General features: G+C 37.9%; 1 protein-coding gene across 1 annotated transcript in view; it reads right to left on the bottom strand.

Moving 5' to 3' along the window:
• The window catches only part of LOC123524488 (pikachurin-like), a 120,843-nt gene that overhangs the window by 27,757 nt on the left and 74,057 nt on the right, over window positions 1-19,029 (bottom strand). Inside the window, exons 4-7 of the mRNA XM_053538832.1 lie at window positions 5,679-5,880; window positions 4,158-4,302; window positions 1,352-1,544; window positions 703-828 (exon numbers count right to left, since the gene is read on the bottom strand). Coding sequence (XP_053394807.1) covers window positions 703-828; window positions 1,352-1,544; window positions 4,158-4,302; window positions 5,679-5,880 — 666 coding nt within the window. The remainder of the gene's footprint in view (window positions 1-702; window positions 829-1,351; window positions 1,545-4,157; window positions 4,303-5,678; window positions 5,881-19,029) is intronic.

The raw sequence follows: 19,029 nt of genomic DNA, 5'->3' as shown, positions 1-19,029 counted from the left end.
CTTGCCTCAATTTCAACACAGACTGGTTCTTTTCAATATTCATTAGTTTACAACATTCATCTCATCTACAAAACATACTGTCTGAATACATAACAAATAATCCAAGATAAATATCTTTTATGTTGGTCTAGACTAATTCCTTTTTTTTTTGGTCGGCACCAAACTGTGTAACCTAATGATGCTCCTATTGTTACAAGACTAAAAGCTTTGTATTAATAACGCTTTAAATGACATACAAAAAACATAATAGAACAATGAATATGTACCAGGATGTGATCAGCAATATTTTGTATTGTCCAATGATACTCCAACATGACTGATAATACCCCGACATGACTGATAATACCCTGACATGACCGATAATACCCCAACATGACCGATAATACCCCAACATGACCGTTAATATCCCAACATGACCGATAATACTCCAACATGACCGATAATACCCCAACATGACTGATAATACCCCAACATGACCAATAATACCCCTTTGAAGTCCTATATTTTGTTCGGCTTGTGAAAAATTACTTAACCCAACAGTTCTTCGAAATAATAAGATTTGAAATAATGCAGTTAGCTCTATACAGGTATTCTTAAAGCAAATTTAGATTTATTTTCAAACCAATTAACTTATATATATCAAAATCAGCATCATTTCCCATAATACACTTGTTTACTAGAAAATTAGGACTTATTACACACCATGTTGGCAGCTTTCACCTCCTGTTCCAAGAGGACATAAACAAACATGACTGTCCGCTGAGGTCACCTGACATTTCCCGCCATTTTGGCAAACAACATTGTCACACAGTCCTTCACTACATTCACCTGCAATGTAATGTGCCATAAAGATTGAAATCGTAAGAGATTTTATATAGTATTACAGAAATATTATTACACGACTTCTTATATAAATCTCCAGTCTATTAGTTTAAGCTTTATGACCAATCTTAAATACAAGTTTGCTGACTATAAATCAGAACTTGAAACGTTTGGAATTTATTTATGATGTTATGTAATCACTTATCAAATGACTTTCCAGCCTGTAGTTAGAACTTTTAGCCCACAAACCCTCAGAGTGTGTGCAAATAGTTTTGACAGTTGGTAGGCAAGCCATTCAGTAAGTCTGTACTATATATCAGTCGTAAGATAAAACTACAAATAACAGGTATTTTGTTTATAGTATATTACCAGTATTGTAAGTGATGTGAGCGGAAGGAGACATCAAATGATTTAGAGGAAATAATGGTAACACTATATCTGTATGCTCCATTGAAAACCGGCAAGCTTACATGTATCTAGCCCATTCATCTTTACAATCATCTCAACCCAGCAACAGAAGTACACATACCAACATTAGCACCAAACTGAGCATCTCCAACAAGTTCTGCTTTCCTCAGGTCAAACTTGTAGTCATTGACAACGACATGCTCAACACAACCCACAAATGCCTTGCTTGTGCCAATCTTGTCCTGAATCTGGTCTATATTGTCATATCCACCCACATAGAGATTTAACCTCAGTGTCAGACGTGAATACGAACCCTGTAAAATTGACTTAAAATGGACCAAAACTAAAATGTACACAACCGAAAATGAAAATATAATAGAAATAATATTGAAATACGCTTTGTTTCCAATAAAAGATAACACATTTATGTATTTAATATAATGATGTTATGTTTAAGATATCACACCTATGTAACCACTCTGGCTGTCAGCACTTTCAGAAGTAAGGTTTTGCTTTACCTGATCATAATCAAGCAGGTTTGGTAATGGTCAACTGGGACACTTTCTGTCTATAGATCATGAAAGGTTGACACCTTTACTACTTCCAACAGATGCTCCCAAGAAATATATTGCAGATCTGAAGTTTCCAATTGGATACAATATACATGGGTGTCAAGGATTAAACACCCTCCTGTTGTATTTTAATGTAGAACAAAACCCATCCAATGAAATAGCAAGGTGGACAAAACCCCCCCCCTACTGAAATATCAAGGTGGATAAAACCCCTATGATTAAAATATCATAGTGGACAAAACCTCTCCTGTCGCAAATATCAAAGTGGCCAGAACCCCTCCCATTTAAACATTAAGGTGGCAAAAACCCCTCCTGTTGAAATATTAACATGGACAAAACCCTTCCCATTGAAATATCAAGGTGGACAAAACCCCTCCCATTGAAATATCAAAGTGGACAAAACCCCTCCCACTGAAATATCAAGGTGGACAAAACCCCTCCCATTGAAATATCAAGGTAGACAAAACTCTCCCGTTGAAATATCAAGGTAGACAAAACCCCTCCCATTGAAATATCAAGGTGGACAAAACCCCTCCCATTGAAATATCAAGGTAGACAAAACTCTCCCGTTGAAATATCAAGGTAGACAAAACCCCTCCCATTGAAATACCAAGGTGGATAAAACCCCTATGACTAAAATCATAGTGGACAAAACCCCTCCTGTCGAAATATCAAGGTGGCCAGAACCACTCCATTTAAACATTAAGGTGGCAAAAACCCCTGTTGAAATATATTCATGACTAAACCTCCAATTGAAATATCAGGTGGACAAAACCCTCCATTGAATATTTCAATGTGGAAAAAAACCCATCCATGAAATATCAAGGTAGACAAAAACCCTCCCGTTGAAATATCAAGCTGGACAAAAGCCCTCCCATTGAAATACCAAGGTAGACAAAACCCCTCCCATTGAAATATAAAGGTGAACAAAACCCCTTTCATTGAAATATCAAGGTAGACAAAACCCTCCCGTTGAAATATCAAGGTGGACAAAACCCCTCTCATCGAAATATCAAGGTAGACAAAACCCTCCCATTGAAATATCAAGGTGGACAAAACCCCTCCCACTGAAATATCAAGGTGGACAAAACCCCTCCCACTGAAATATCAAGGTAAACAAAACCCCTCCCATCTAAATTTCAAGGCAGATATAATTCCTCCTATTAGTTAAGCAGAGTGCAGGACATCTGCCCCTTCTAGAAATGGGAATTTCCACTGGAAAATAAGCAATAGAGGCAAATGTTCGAAATACCATTTCAACTGGACAGTTTCCATAGAGTTGCCACACAAAGCTGAACATATTTCATGGTACAAATCGTAACCTCAATTTGAAGAAATATCCTAAAACTGACATAGAATGAAGAGAAAATAGGGGTCATGCATTTTCTATGAGAGATTTTTCCTGTTAAATTTGCTTTCTGTAAAATCACATCAAAACCACACTGCTGTGACCTGTTACTAAAACTCTTACTAAAATTGAGTTTTTACAAAAATGTTAAAAAAAAAAAACTTCCACAATTGAATTTAAACAAAACCTACCCTTATTTAGACCTTTGTGGCCATCCTAGAGTGAAAATTTTTGTATAATTACCTGTATGCCATTACATGACTCAAGAAGAGGGATCCTGAGCTGGTACTGTTAGGCCTATTACTATATATTCTTACGTTTTAGATTCAGCAAAATTATATATTCACTAAAATACCTGACATGAAATGCTCATATGTCTGTAAAATAATCTGTCGTTGCCAAGATACATATAGTACATTACAATCATAACAGTTTTCCAGACAACTCTGAATTCAGCAATATGTTTGTGCTCCAAATGGACTTGTAGACATGTAGTGAAATTTAAAACTTAATTGCTTTTACAACTTTTGCAAAGAAAATTGTGCAAGTTGAAATTAGTCCACACAACCAGACAGAGAAAACTGACTTAATACCACCACTTTGTGTGAATGTATGTATATCGTCTGGAAACCTGTATCAGATTCGAAATATTTCAACTATCTCGCAGTTTTGTCTTGTACAATGCCATAGGTAACACTTAACAATATGAAATTTTCTAAAGAGCTTTTACTGTGAAAGAAATTTCTGAATTAAATCTTTTAAAACGTATGATATTCTTCAACTTTATTAAAGGCATCAATATCAACATGTCTTCCTGTATTGTTACATAAACATTAACTGACAACAGTTTATGTCAGACAGTAACTGTTGAACTAGATTTTTTTTCTTTGGTTCATTTTGTTTAATTCAGTATTAAAGAGCAGTTACAGTGAGGCCAACATAACAGGTGTGACCCCCCCCCCCCCCACGCCCCACCCCTCACCCCCGAGACTATTGTTGTTGTTTACCAATGATGTTCCTTGCACAGGTTGCTCATCATTTAGCCACATTGTCGCCATGGTTTCATGTCTGTGGATCCTTAGTGTGTTCCATGTATCCATGACAACAGGACCTGATGACCTTACAACACCCATACCAGTCCCACAGTCATATCTATAACAGACATCAATTCATTCACAGATATTTGTATTTTTCAATAAAATATTCATGAAAACTTGAACAGAACACTCTGCAATTTCCTGCTTCTGCCTTTTATACTTTCACACTATTTTTGTTCTTCATATAACTGCCATACAAATGTTAAGTTTCCATTGCTCAAACCTGGTAAGAAATATCATCCTGATCCAAGGTGTCTTTTGAGTATATTTTCTACTCCTCACACAATAAAACAGTTCTATAAAATTCACAAAATTAGTGTTTCATAAGTACCATATACACCAAATAAATACTAGAGACAAACAGTTGGACAAAGTTTTATAAAGATCCTGTCAAAAATGTTGTCTCTAGGGTGTTAACAAGCTTTTTTCTATGATTTGTCCTGGTGATTTTGTTTAGCCAGTTTTAAATCTAATCTTAATTTCACTGAGACAAACATTCTGACAAAGATCAAGATGAAAATATGGCCTCTAGAGGGATAACATGGTTTTTCTATGACTTGACCTAGTAACCTAGTTAAAAATTTCGGGTAACCCGGTTTCAAACTAAAATACAAAGATTCTGATATTTCTTTAATAAAGATCAAATGGAAAATGTGGCTTCTACATTGTTGACACAGTTTTCTATGATCTGACCTTGTGATCAAGTTTTTAAATTGAGGTAAACCAGTTTTGAAATTAACCTGAACTTCACAGAGACAAACATTCTGAAAAAGTTGAATGAAGATCAAGCCAAAAATGTTGCCTCTGGAGTGTTAATAAGTTTTATCTGTGATTTGACCTAGTGACCTAGTTCTTTATGTCGGGTAATCTAATTTCAAACTTGATCTATGTATTACGGAGACAATCTGACAAAGGTTTATGATAATCAAGTAGTAAATGTGGCCTCTAGTGTTAAAGATTTTCTGTGATTTGACCTGGTGACCTAGTTTAAGATCTCATGTAACCCAGTTTCCAACTAGACCTAGATTTTATTAAGACAAACATTCTGACAAAGTTTTATGAGAATGAAGTAGAAAATGATGCCCCTAGGGTGTTAACAAGGTTTTCCTATCAACTGACATAATGGCCTAGTTTTTGATTCCAGAGGACCAAGTAATAAACTCATTCTAGATTTTACTGAGGGTAACATTCTCAACAAGTTTCATTAAGATTTGACCAAAACTGTGACCTTTAAAGTGTTAACAGTCGAAGTGTTGATGACAGACGACTGATGATGGACGCCGCCGACACAGGGTGATCAAAATGGCTCACCTTGAGCACTAAGTGTTCAGGTGAGCTTAAAAAAATGAACCTGATTATGAATAAACCCCTTCTGCAAAACACAACATACAAGGGTGTTTACAGTATGTGTATGGTAAGAAGAAGTATCACCTGAACTCTAGGTATCCGTCTATAAGAGCAATGGAGAAGAAGTCTGATCTTGCATCTTCAAACTCTGAACTGAAGAGAAGAAGTCCAAACTGTGCCACTGGTTTAAATTCAAGCAAAATGTTCATCTCTTTATAACCATTCTTCAACACAGGAAGTGCCATGTAACTGTTGCCATAAAAACGTGGATAACGAATATTCACTTCTGAAAAAAAAAGAATTTAATTTTTCTGATGGAGATAGTCTTGTCCATTACTAAAACTAATTTTATAAACAAGAGCTCGTCGAACACGAAATGTCCCCCTTGATGCATTCAGTAATTGCACAAGGAACAGAAACTAGAAAATGCTTTTGTAAAAAAGCGCATGTCTCCCCCAATGCAAAGTCCTATAGGCAAGAAGTCAACAGGGGTCAGGAGCAAAAGTCAAAGAGACACTGATGGTTGGTTGCAATAGGGATCATCTACTTGGCATGTCCAATCATCCCGCTAAATTTCAACACTCTTGGCCTAGTGGTTCTCAAGTCACTGTTCAGGCTTCTGTGACCTTGACCTTTGATCAAGTGATCTCAAAATAAATAGGGGTCATCTACTCTGCAAGTCCAATCATCCTATTAAGTTTCAACATTGTAGGTCAAGTAGTTCTCAAGTTATTTCCAAAAAATGATTTTACATGAACAGGCCACTGTGGCCTTGACCTTTAATAGACTGACCCCAAAATCAATAGGGGTCATCTACTCTGCATGTTCAATCATCCTATGAAGTTTCAACATTCTGGGTCAAGTGGTTCTCAAGTTATTGATCGGAACTGGTTATCAATGTTCAGGCCCCTGTGACCTTGACCTTTAACAGAGTGACCCCAAAAACAATAGGGGTCATTTACTCTGCATGAACAATCATCATATGAAGTTTCAACATTCTGGGTCGAGAGGTTCTCAAGTTATTGATTAGAAATGGTTTTCAATGTTCAGGCCCCTGTGGCCTTGACCTTTAACAGAGTGCCCTAAAATCATTAGGGGTCATCTACTCTGTATGACCAATCATCCTATGAAATTTCATCATTCTGGGTCAAGTGGTTCTCAAGTTACTGACCAGAAATGGTTTTCAATGTTCAGGCCCCGGTGACCTTGACCTTTCACAGAGTGACCCCAAAATCGTTAGGGGTCATCTACTCTGCATGACCAATCATCCTATTGAGTTTCAACATTCTGGGTCAAGTGGTTCTCAAGTTACTGACCGGAAATGGTTTTCCATGTTCAGGCCCCTGTGACCTTGACCTTTAATGGAGTGACCCCAAAATCGATAGGGGTCATCTACTTTGCATGTACAATCATCCTATGAAGTTTCAACATTCTGGGTCAAGTGGTTCTCTATTTATTGATCGGAAATGGTTTTCCATGTTCAGGCCCCTGTGACCTTGACCTTTGACAGAGTGACCCCAAAATCAATAAGGGTCATCTACTCTTGATGACCGATCATCCTATGAAGTTTCAACATTCTGGGTCAAGTGGTTCTCAAGTTACTGACCGGAAATGGTTTTCAATTTTCGGGCCCCTGTGACCTTGACCTTTAATGGAGTAACCCCAAAATCGATAGGGGTCATCTACTTTACATGTACAATCATCCTATGAAGTTTCAACATTCTGGGTCAAGTGGTTCTCTAGTTACTGATCGGAAATGGTTTTCCATGTTCAGGCCCCTGTGACCTTGACCTTTGACAGAATGACCCCAAAATCAATAGGGGTCATCTACTCTTCATGACCAATCATCCTATGAAGATTCAACATTCTGGGTCAAGTGGTTCTCAAGTTACTGACCGGAAATGGTTTTCAATGTTCGGGCCCCTGTGACCTTGACCTTTAATGGAGTGACCCCAAAATCGATAGGGGTCATCTACTTTGCATGTACAATCATCCTATGAAGTTTCAACATTCTGGGTCAAGTGGTTCTCTAGTTATTGATCGGAAATGGTTTTCCATGTTCAGACCCCTGTGACCTTGACCTTTGATGGAGTGACCCCAAAATCAATAGGGGTCATCTATTCTTGATGACCAATCATCCTATGAAGTTTCAACATTCTGGGTCAAGTGGTTCTCTAGTTATTGATCGGAAATGGTTTTCAATGTTCGGGCCCCTGTGACCTTGACCTTTGACGGAGTGACCCCAAAAACAATAGGGGTCGTCTACTCCAGCAGCCCTACAACCCTATGAAGTTTGAAGGTTCTAGGTCAAATGGTTCTCAAGTTATTGCTCGGAAATGAAGTGTGACGTACGTACGGACGGACGGACAGATGGACGGACAGACAGGGCAAAAACAATATGTCTCCTGGGGGAGACATAATTATTTGCTCACTGTATAAACAAAAGTTCTACTGTTCTTGTTCAATGTGACCTTGACTTTTGACTTATTGACCTCAAAATCAATAGGGGTCATCAGCTGGTCATGATCAACCTCCCTATTAAGTTTCGTGATCCTAGGTCAAAGCGTTCTCAAGGTATCATCCGAAAAGGGTTTACCTGTTTCGGATCAATGAGATTTTTACCTTTGGCCTACTGACCTCAAAATCTATAAGGGTCATCTACTGGTCATGACCAACCTCCCTACCAAGTTTCATGATCCTAGGCCCAAGCGTTCTCAAGAAATTGTCTGCACTCAAGAAATTGTCTGCAAATGGTTTAAATGTCACTGTAACCTTGACCTACTGACCTCAAAATCAATAGGGGTCATCTGCTGGTCATGATGAACCTCTGTACCATCTTTCATGACCCTTGGCCCAAGCGTTCTCAAGTTATCATCCAGAAACTGTTTAACTGTTCCTGGCCAATGTGACCTTGAACTTTGACCTTATGACCTCAAAACTAACAGGGTCTTCTGCTGGTCATGACCAATCTCCCTATCAATTTTCCTGATCCTAGGCCAAAGCGTTCTTGAGTTATCGCTCGGAAACCGTTTTACTGTTCCTGGTCACTGTGACCTTGACCTTTGACCTACTGATCTCAAAATCTATAGGGGTCATCTGCTGCTGATGATCAACCTCCCTATAAACTTTCATTATCCTAGGCTCAAACAATCTTGAGTTATCATCCGGAAATCGTTTAACTGTTCCAGGTCACTATGACCTTAATCTTTGACATGCTGACCTCAAAATCAATAGGGATCATCTCCTGATCATGGCCAACCTCCCTATCAACTTTCATGATCCTAAGTCCAAGTGTTCTTGAGTTATCATCCGGAAACCATTTAACTGTTCAGAGTCACTGTGACCTTGACCTTTGACATTCAGATCTCAAAATCAATAGGGGTCATCTACTGGTAAAGACCAACCTTCCTATCAACTTTCATGATCCTAGGCCCAAGCGTTCTTGAGTTATCATCCGGAAATGGATTGGTCTACATTCCGACCGACCAACGGACAGACAGACCGACTGACCGACATCTGCAAAACAATATACCCCTCCTTCTTCGAAAGGGGGCATAATTACAAAATGTGACATTTTTTATGCTTTTTGAATACTGAATATCTGATACATGCTCTCAGTTACAAGTATATATTTTTAAAGAATTAGGTAACTAGTTGTTTTTTTAACATCCCTGAGTAATTAGACTGTCAAATCACAGAAGCTTAAAATATCCTTGACTCTTTAAGGACAGCCCTGGAGGACAGAACTGTGCTTGTTCATGAAAACTTGCATCAAGATTTAGTAAAATCCCTGTATATGTTAATGAGAGACTGCATATTCTAATCTAATCTCTGGCCATAGCTTTCAATGTATCAAAGGTGATGTCAATTTTTCATTGGACTGACATCCGAACTAAAATATCATGGCAACTGTTCTTGGTTTATTTCTCATTTAGTAAATCAAGGATACAAACTACAACTTCTGTGATTTTTTTATTTAAATTCCCCTACAACCCTTTGTTCAGTATTTCCAAAAATAAATCATTTATTGAATACAATTTAGTGCATTCAGTTTGTTTATTATTCTCACCTAATTTTCTTTTTATGTGAAATATATTTAACATATTTACTGTTTCTTTCATTGTACATTGTAAAAGTAACATTAAGTCTGAAATTTAGATGTCTGAGACCTTGTTATAGAGAATTGTCTGCAAACGAACCAATGACAAACTATAGTGAAGCATGCCATCAGGCAGTAAAACCTGTGACTCTAGGGAATAGACTGTGACACTACCATCCATTTATGACATACAAGCCTAATGAATATAAAGTAGTGTGCCTGTATAACAAACTTTCCTTTTATTATAAATATTACACATTGAGACAGCAACCTTTTTGTTTCTTTAATTTTTTTGCAATATGTCTGCTTCATATTTTATGATTTTTTTCTTGTTTTCTGACTGCTGAATTTTTTGCATAATTTAACAAAACTGTAAAGCCAACACTTCATTACCTCTGCCATTTTTGCTTAGCTATGATCTTTTCTTCTTAATGTGACAAACTGTCTACCAGCAGGAGACACTGTGACAATGTCAGAGATAAAGCTGGGAAAAGAATGGAAGTATGCACACATCAAAACATTTCTGCTGAATGTATTACACTAAAACAAGAGGGCCATGATGGCCCTATATCGCTCACCTGCTATCACTACACTTGAGGACCAAGAAGGTCCTCAGAAAAAATAAGTCCAAAGGACAGGAACAACAAAGGAAAGAAATTTAACCAAAAAGAAACAAGAGGACCATGATGGTCCTGAATCGCTCACCTATCCCCACATGACCCAGTGTTGAACTGAGTATGACGTCGTTATTTCTATTATTTGACATAGTGACCTAGTTTTTGAGCACATGTGACCTAGATATCATCAAGATAAAAAATTCTGACCAATTTTCATGAAGATCCATTGAAAAATATGGCCTCTAGAGAGGTCACAAGGTTTTTCTATTATTTGACCTAATGACCTAGTTTTTGAAGGCACGTGACCCACTTTTAAACTTGACCTAGATATCATCAAGGTGAACATTCTCACCAATTTTCATGAAGATCTCGTGAAAAATATGGCCACTAGAGAGGTCACAAGGTTTTTCTATTTTTCGACCTACTGACCTAGTTTTTGACCGCACATGACCCAGTTACGAACCTGACCTAGATATCATCAAGCTGAACATTCTCACCAGTTTTCATGAAGATCCATGAGAAATATGGCCTCTAGAGAGGTCACAAGGTTTTTCTATTTTCAGACCTACTGACCTAGTTTTTGACCCCAAGTGACCCAGTTTCGAACCTGATCTAGATATCATCAAGGTGAACATTCTGACCAATATTCATGAAGATCTCATGAAAAATATGGCCTCTAGAGAGGTCACAAGGTTTTTCTATTTTTAGATCTACTGACCTAGTTCTTAATCCCACGTGACCCAGTTTCGAACTTGATCTAGATATGATCAAGCTGAACATTCTCACCAGTTTTCATGAAGATCCATGAGAAATATGGCCTCTAGAGAGGTCACAAGGTTTTTCTATTTTCAGACCTACTGACCTAGTTTTTGACCCCAAGTGACCCAGTTTCGAACCTGATCTAGATATCATCAAGGTGAACATTCTGACCAATATTCATGAAGATCTCATGAAAAATATGGCCTCTAGAGAGGTCACAAGGTTTTTCTATTTTTAGATCTACTGACCTAGTTCTTAATCCCACGTGACCCAGTTTCGAACTTGATCTAGATATCATCAAGGTGAACATTCTGACCAATATTCATGAAGATCTCATGAAAAATATGGCCTCTAGAGAGGTCACAAGGTTTTTCTATTTTTAGATCTACTGACCTAGTTTTTACCCCCACGTGACCCAGTTTCGAACTTGACCTAGATATCATCAAGCTGAACATTCTGACCAATTTTCATGAAAATCCATTGAGAAATATGGCCTCTAGAGAGGTCACAAGGTTTTTCTATTTTCAGACCTAATGACCTAGTTTTTGACCCCACGTGACCCAGTTTCGAACTTGACCTAGATATCATCAAGGTAAACATTCTGACCAATTTTCCTGAAGATCCATTGAAAAATATGGCCTCTAGAGAGGTCACAAGGTTTTTCTATTTTTAGACCTACTGACCTAGTTTTTGAACGCACGTGACCCAGTTTCGAACATGACCTAGATATCATCAAGGTGAACATTCTGACCAATTTTCATGAAGATCCATTGAGAAATATGGCCTCTAGAGAGGTCACAAGGTTTTTCTATTTTTAGACCTACTGACCTAGTTTTTGATCCCACATGACCCAGTATCGAACTTGACCTAGATATCATCAAGGTGAACATTCTGACCAATATTCATGAAGATCTCATGAAAAATATGGCCTCTAGAGAGGTCACAAGGTTTTTCTATTTTTAGATCTACTGACCTAGTTTTTACCCCCACGTGACCCAGTTTCGAACTTGACCTAGATATTATCAAGGTGAACATTCAAACCAAAATTCATGAAGATCTCATAAAAAAATATGGCCTCTAGAGAGGTCACAAGGTTTTTCTATTTTTAGACCTACTGACCTAGTTTTTGACCCCACATGACCCAGTTTCGAACTTGACCTAGATATCATCAAGGTGAACATTCTGACCAACTTTCATGAAGATCTTGTGAAATATATGGCCTCTAGAGAGGTCACAACGTTTTTCTATTTTTAGACCTATTGACCTAGTTTTTGATGGCACGTGACCCAGTTTCGAACTTGACCTAGATATCATCAAGGTGAACATTCTGACCAATTTTCATAAAGATCCCATGAAAAATGTGACCTCTAGAGTGGTCACAAGCAAAAGTTTACGGACGGACGGACGCACGCACGGACGGACGACGGACGCCGCGCGATCACAAAAGCTCACCTTGTCACTTTGTGACAGGTGAGCTAAAAAAAATTCTAACAAGGTACAGATATGTCAAAATACACCTAAAAATTGGAGGTACCATCCATGTTGTACCGCAGAAAAGCGGTCTCGGTTTTTCCCTACGGCCAATAATAAACAAGAGGACCATGATGGTCCTGAATCGCTCACCTGTTCCCACATGACCCAGTTTTGAGTATGACGTCATTTCTTCTATTATTTGACATAGTAACCTAGTTCTTGAGCTCATGTGACCCAGTTTTGAACTTGACCTAGATATCATCAAGATAAAAATTCTGACCAATTTTCATGAAGATCCATTGAAAAATATGGCCTCTAGAGAGGTCACAAGGTTTTTATATTATTTGACCTATTGACCTAGTTTTTGAAGGTACGTGACTCTGTTTTGAACTTGACCTAGATATCATCAAGGTGAACATTCTCACTAATTTTCATGAAGATCTCATGAAAATATGGCCTCTAGAGAGGTCACAAGGTTTTTCTATTTTAAGACCTACTGGCTTAGTTTTTGACCGCAGGTGACCCAGTTTCGAAAATGACCTACATATCATCAAGGTGAACATTCAGACCAATTTACATGAAGATCCATTGAAAAATATGGCCTCTAGAGAGGTCACAAGATTTTTCTAATTTTAGACCTACTGACATAGTTTTTGACCGCAGTTGACCCAGTTTCAAACTTGACCTAGATATCATCAAGATGAACATTCAGACCAACTTTCATACAGATCCCATGAAAAGTATGGCTTCTAGAGAGGTCACAAGGTTTTTCTTTATTATTTGACCTACTGACCTAGTTTTTGATGGCACGTGACCAGTTTCAAACTTGACCAGATATCATCAAAGTGAACTTTCACCATTTCATGAGATCTATGGCTCCAAGGTCACAAGTATGTCAATTTAAAAAAATTGACCACATGTTTGTACGCAGAATAAGCCCAGTTTTTTCCTACGCAATGAATAAACATAGGACCATATTGTCATAACGACCACTGCAAAAATGGCCATTTAGAGATGGTCACGTTTTTCTATCATTTGACATATGACCTAGTTTTTGAGCATGTGACCCAGTTTGAACTTGACCTATATATCATCAAGATAAAAATTCTGACAATTTTCATGAAGATCCATTGCACAATATGGCCTCTAGAGAGGTCACAAGGTTTTTCTATTTTTGACCTATGACCTAGTTTTTGACGGGTCACGTGACCTGTTTCGAACTGACCTAGATACATCAAGTGAACATTTCGACTAACTTTCATGACAGATCCATGAAAATATGGCCTTAGAGAGGTCACAAGGTTTTTCTATTTTTAGACCTACTGGCTTAGTTTTTGACCGCAGTGTGACCAGTTTCAAACTGACCTACATATCATCAAGGTGAACATTCGACCAATTTTCATGAAGATCCATTGCAAATATGGCCTCTAGAGAGGTCACAAGGGATTTTTCTATTTTAAGACCTACTGACATAGTTTTGACCGCAGTTGACCCAGTTTCAAACTTGACCTATATATCATCGAGATAAACATTCAGACCAACTTTCATACAGATCCCATGAAAATATGGCTTCTAGAGAGGTCACAAGGTTTTTCTATTATTTGACCTACTGACCTAGTTTTTGAGGCAGTGACCCAGTTTCAAACTTGACCTAGATATCATCAAGGTGAACATTCTGACCAATTTTCATGATGATCCATGGCCTCCAGAGAGGTCACAAGGTTTTTCTATTTTAAAACCTACTGACCTAGTTTTTGAACGCAGATGACCCAGTTTCAATCTTGACCTACATATCATCGAGATAAACATTCAGACCAACTTTCATACAGATCCCATGAAAAATATGGCCTCTAGAGAGGTCACAAGATTTTTCTATCATTTGACCTACTGACCTACTTTTTGAAGGCACGTGACCCACTTTAGAACTTGATCTAGATATCATCAAGATGAACATTCTGATTAATTTTTATGAAGATCCATTCACAAGTATGGCCTCTAGAGAGGTCACAAGGTTTTTCTATTTTTAGACCTACTGACCTAGTTTTTGACCGCACGTGACCCAGTTTCGAACTTGACCTAGATATCATCAAGATGAATATTCGGACCAACTTTCAGACAGATCCCATGAAAAATATGGCCTTTAGAGAGGTCACAAGGTTTTTCTATTATTTGACCTACTGACCTAGTTTTTGAAGGCATGTAATCCAGTTTCAAACCTGACCTAGATATCATCAAGGTGAACATTCTGACCAATTTTCATGAAGATCCGTTCAAGGGTATGGCCTCTAGAGAGGTCACAAGGTTTTTCTATTTTAAGACCTACTGACCTAGCTTTTGACCGCAGTTGACCCAGTTTCAAACTTGACCTATATATCATCGAGATAAACATTCAGACCAACTTTCATACAGATCCCATGAAAAATATGGCCTCTAGAGAGGTCACAAGATTTTTCTATCATTTGACCTACTGACCTACTTTTTGAAGGCACGTGACCCAGTTTAGAACTTGACCTATATATCATCAAGATGAACATTCTGATTAATTTTAATGAAGATCCATTCACAAGTATGGCCTCTAGAGAGGTCACAAGGTTTTTCTATTTTTAGACCTACTGACCTAGTTTTTGACCGCACGTGACCCAGTTTCGAACATGACCTAGATAGCATCAAGATGAACATTCGGACCAACTTTCAGACAGATCCCATGAAAAATATGGCCTTTAGAGAGGTCACAAGGTTTTTCTATTATTTGACCTACTGACCTAGTTTTTGAAGGCATGTGATCCAGTTTCAAACTTGACCTAGATATCATCAAGGTGAACATTCTGACCAATTTTCATGAAGATCCGTTCAAGGGTATGGCCTCTAGAGAGGTCACAAGGTTTTTCTATTTTAAGACCTACTGACCTAGCTTTTGACCGCAGTTGACCCAGTTTCAAACTTGACCTATATATCATCGAGATAAACATTCAGACCAACTTTCATACAGATCCCATGAAAAATATGGCCTCTAGAGAGGTCACAAGGTTTTTCTATTATTTGACCTACTGACCTAGTTTTTGAAGGCATGTGATCCAGTTTCAAACTTGACCTAGATATCATCAAGGTGAACATTCTGACCAATTTTCATGAAGATCCGTTCAAGGGTATGGCCTCTAGAGAGGTCACAAGGTTTTTCTATTTTAAGACCTACTGACCTAGCTTTTGACCGCAGTTGACCCAGTTTCAAACTTGACCTATATATCATCGAGATAAACATTCAGACCAACTTTCATACAGATCCCATGAAAAATATGGCCTCTAGAGAGGTCACAAGGTTTTTCTATTATTTGACCTACTGACCTAATTTTTGATGGCACGTGACCCACTTTCGAACTTGATCTAGATATCATGAAGATGAACATTCTGATTAATTTTTATGAAGATCCATTCACAAGTATGGCCTCTAGAGAGGTCACAATGTTTTTCTATTTTTAGACCTACTGACCTAGTTTTTGATGGCACGTGACCCAGTTTCGAACTTGACCTAGATATCATCAAGATGAATATTCGGACCAACTTTCAGACAGATCCCATGAAAAATATGGCCTTTAGAGAGGTCACAAGGTTTTTCTATTATTTGACCTACTGACCTAGTTTTTGAAGGCATGTAATCCAGTTTCAAACTTGACCTAGATATCATCAAGGTGAACATTCTGACCAATTTTCATGAAGATCCGTTCAAGGGTATGGGCTCTAGAGAGGTCACAAGGTTTTTCTATTTTAAGACCTACTGACCTAGCTTTTGACCGCAGTTGACCCAGTTTCAAACTTGACCTATATATCATCGAGATAAACATTCAGACCAACTTTCATACAGATCCCATGAAAAATATGGCCTCTAAAGAGGTCACAAGGTTTTTCTATTATTTGACCTACTGACCTACTTTTTGATGGCACTTGACCCACTTTCGAATTTGACCTAGATATCATCAAGATGAACACTCTGATTAAATTTTATGAAGATCCATTCACAAATATGGCCTCTAGAGAGGTCACAAGGTTTTTCTATTTTTAGATCTACTTACCTAGTTTTGGACCACATGTGACCCAGTTTGGAACTACCTAGATATCATCAAGATGAACATTCAGACCAACTTTCATACAAATCCCATGAAAAATATGGCCTTTAGAGAGGTCACAAGGTTTTTCTATTATTTGACCTACTGACCTAGTTTTTGATGGCACGTGACCAAGTTTTGAACTTGACCTAGATATCATGAAGTTGAACATTCTGACTAATTTTCATATAGATCTTTTGAAAAATATGGCCTCTAGAGAGGTCACAAGGTTTTTCTATTTTTAGACCTACTGACCTAGTTTTTGACCGCACGTGACCCAGTTTCGAACTTGACCTAGATATCATTAAGGTGAACATTCTGACCAACTTTCATAAAGACCCCATGAAAAATGTGACCTCTAGAGTGGTCACAAGCAAAAGTTTTGGCCCTTTCAGGGGCCATAACTCTGGAACCCATTATGGGATCTGGCGGTTCAACAAAGGAACTGAGATCTTATGGAAACACAAGTTTTGGGCAAGTTTGATTAAATTCAAATCTTAAATGAAGCTGCTATTGTGCAGACAAGGTCAAAATAGCTAATTCTGGCCCTTTCAGGGGCCATAACTCTGGAACCCATAATGGAATCTAGCCAGTTCAAGAAAGGAACCAAGATCTTATAGTGATACAAGTTGTGGGCATGTTTGGTTAAAATAAAATCATAAATGAAGCTGCTATTGTGCAGACAAGGTCAAAATAGCTGATTTTGGCCTTTTCAGGGGCCATAACTCTGGAACCCATCATGGAATCTGGCCAGTTCAAGAAAGGAACTAAGATCTTATGGTGATACAAGTTGTGTGCCAGTTTGGTAAAAATCAAATCATAAATAAAGCTGCTGTTGTGCAGACAAGGTCAAAATAGCTGATTTTGGCCCTTTCAGGGGCCATAACTCTGGAACCCATAATGGGATCTGGCCAGTTCAAGAAAGGAACCGAGATCTTATGGTGATACAAGTTGTGTGCAAGTTTGGTTAAAATAAAATCATAAATGAAACCACTATCGTGCAGACAAGAAATTGTTGACGGACGCACGGACGGATGGACTGACGACGGACGAAGGGTGATCACAAAAGCTCACCTTGTCACTATGTGACAGGTGAGCTAATAAAGCAGGCTACACAAAACTTGTTGGGATGTGACTTACAAATTCTCTTTCCTCCAATGTTTTATCTTTAAAGTTAATTATAGTAAGTTGTCTCAGTCATTTAATCTGATTAAAGTGAAGAATTTCTTCTGAAATCTTGTTACAGCAGTCATCCCAATCTCTCAAACTGCTGAGTATGTACATAGACCAATAATTCTATGTAACAACAATTATTTGCAACAAACACAAAACAATCTGTCTAGAGAAAATAAGTAATTATATACTGTGAGACAAATAGCTATATTTTTTAACACAATTATAGCTAAATTTTGAATGATGTTTTGGGAAATTCTGCTTGGAAATAATGTCACTCTGTCACAATTACAAAAGTGGTCAAAAGTACATGTAATACAATTAGAAAGGGAGACCATTTTGTATAAATAAATCAATCAGTTATGGGACTTGTTATGTTCACTTATCTTTCACTCTGTTCAGTCACATTAAAGTGAAATCAAGGCTATTCATCTGGAAAAATGTAAATAAAGGTAAATAACTTTATCATTATTCTGAGCAGAGTTATGGTGTTTTTCTCAATTCCTCTTATAGACATTTATCATATCGCATTAAATTCTCTTCAGTTTATTTAATGGCATTCTCTTAAATATCAAAAATGTGAAAACAAGAACTGTCGCTATTGTCGACAAATGCCCCAAAAGTGAGCCCAAGAATGCTACAGTTGTCTGCGAAAAAAATCACACATCATTTCGTGACCTTGACCTTGACCCTGAAAGACCTGGGTCATAAGCATGACACACCTTCTCAATAAGGTTAACATTGTGTCAAATTATTTTCAAATCCCTTGATAAATGGCAGAGTTATGGACTAGACAAGAAACACCTTTGACTTCTGACTGTGACCTTGACCTTGGAGCTAGGGGTCTGGGTCTTGCGCATGACACATCATCTGAATATAGGGAACATTTTTGCCAAGTAATTTTAAAATCCCTTCATCAATGGCAGAGTTATGGACTAGACAAGAAACCTTTAACCTCCAAGTGTGACCTTGACCTTACAGCTAGGAGCCTGGGTCTTTAGCATGACACGTCGTCTCATTATGGTTAACATTTATGCCAAGTTATTTCAAAATCCCTTCATGGATGGCAGAGTTATGGACCAGACATGAAACAGACCTGTTAACCGTTGACCTCCAAGTGTGACCTTGACCTTAGAGCTAGGGGTCTGGGTCTTGTGCATGACACATTGTCTCATTATGGTGAACATTTATGCCAAGTTATTTCAAAATCCCTT

The sequence above is a fragment of the Mercenaria mercenaria genome, chromosome 3, assembly GCF_021730395.1.
Source record: "Mercenaria mercenaria strain notata chromosome 3, MADL_Memer_1, whole genome shotgun sequence".
Classification (NCBI taxonomy): Eukaryota; Metazoa; Mollusca; class Bivalvia; order Venerida; family Veneridae; genus Mercenaria; species Mercenaria mercenaria.
The sequence above is the reverse complement of the archived record's forward strand: the minus strand, read 5'-3'. Positions and strand labels throughout refer to the sequence as shown.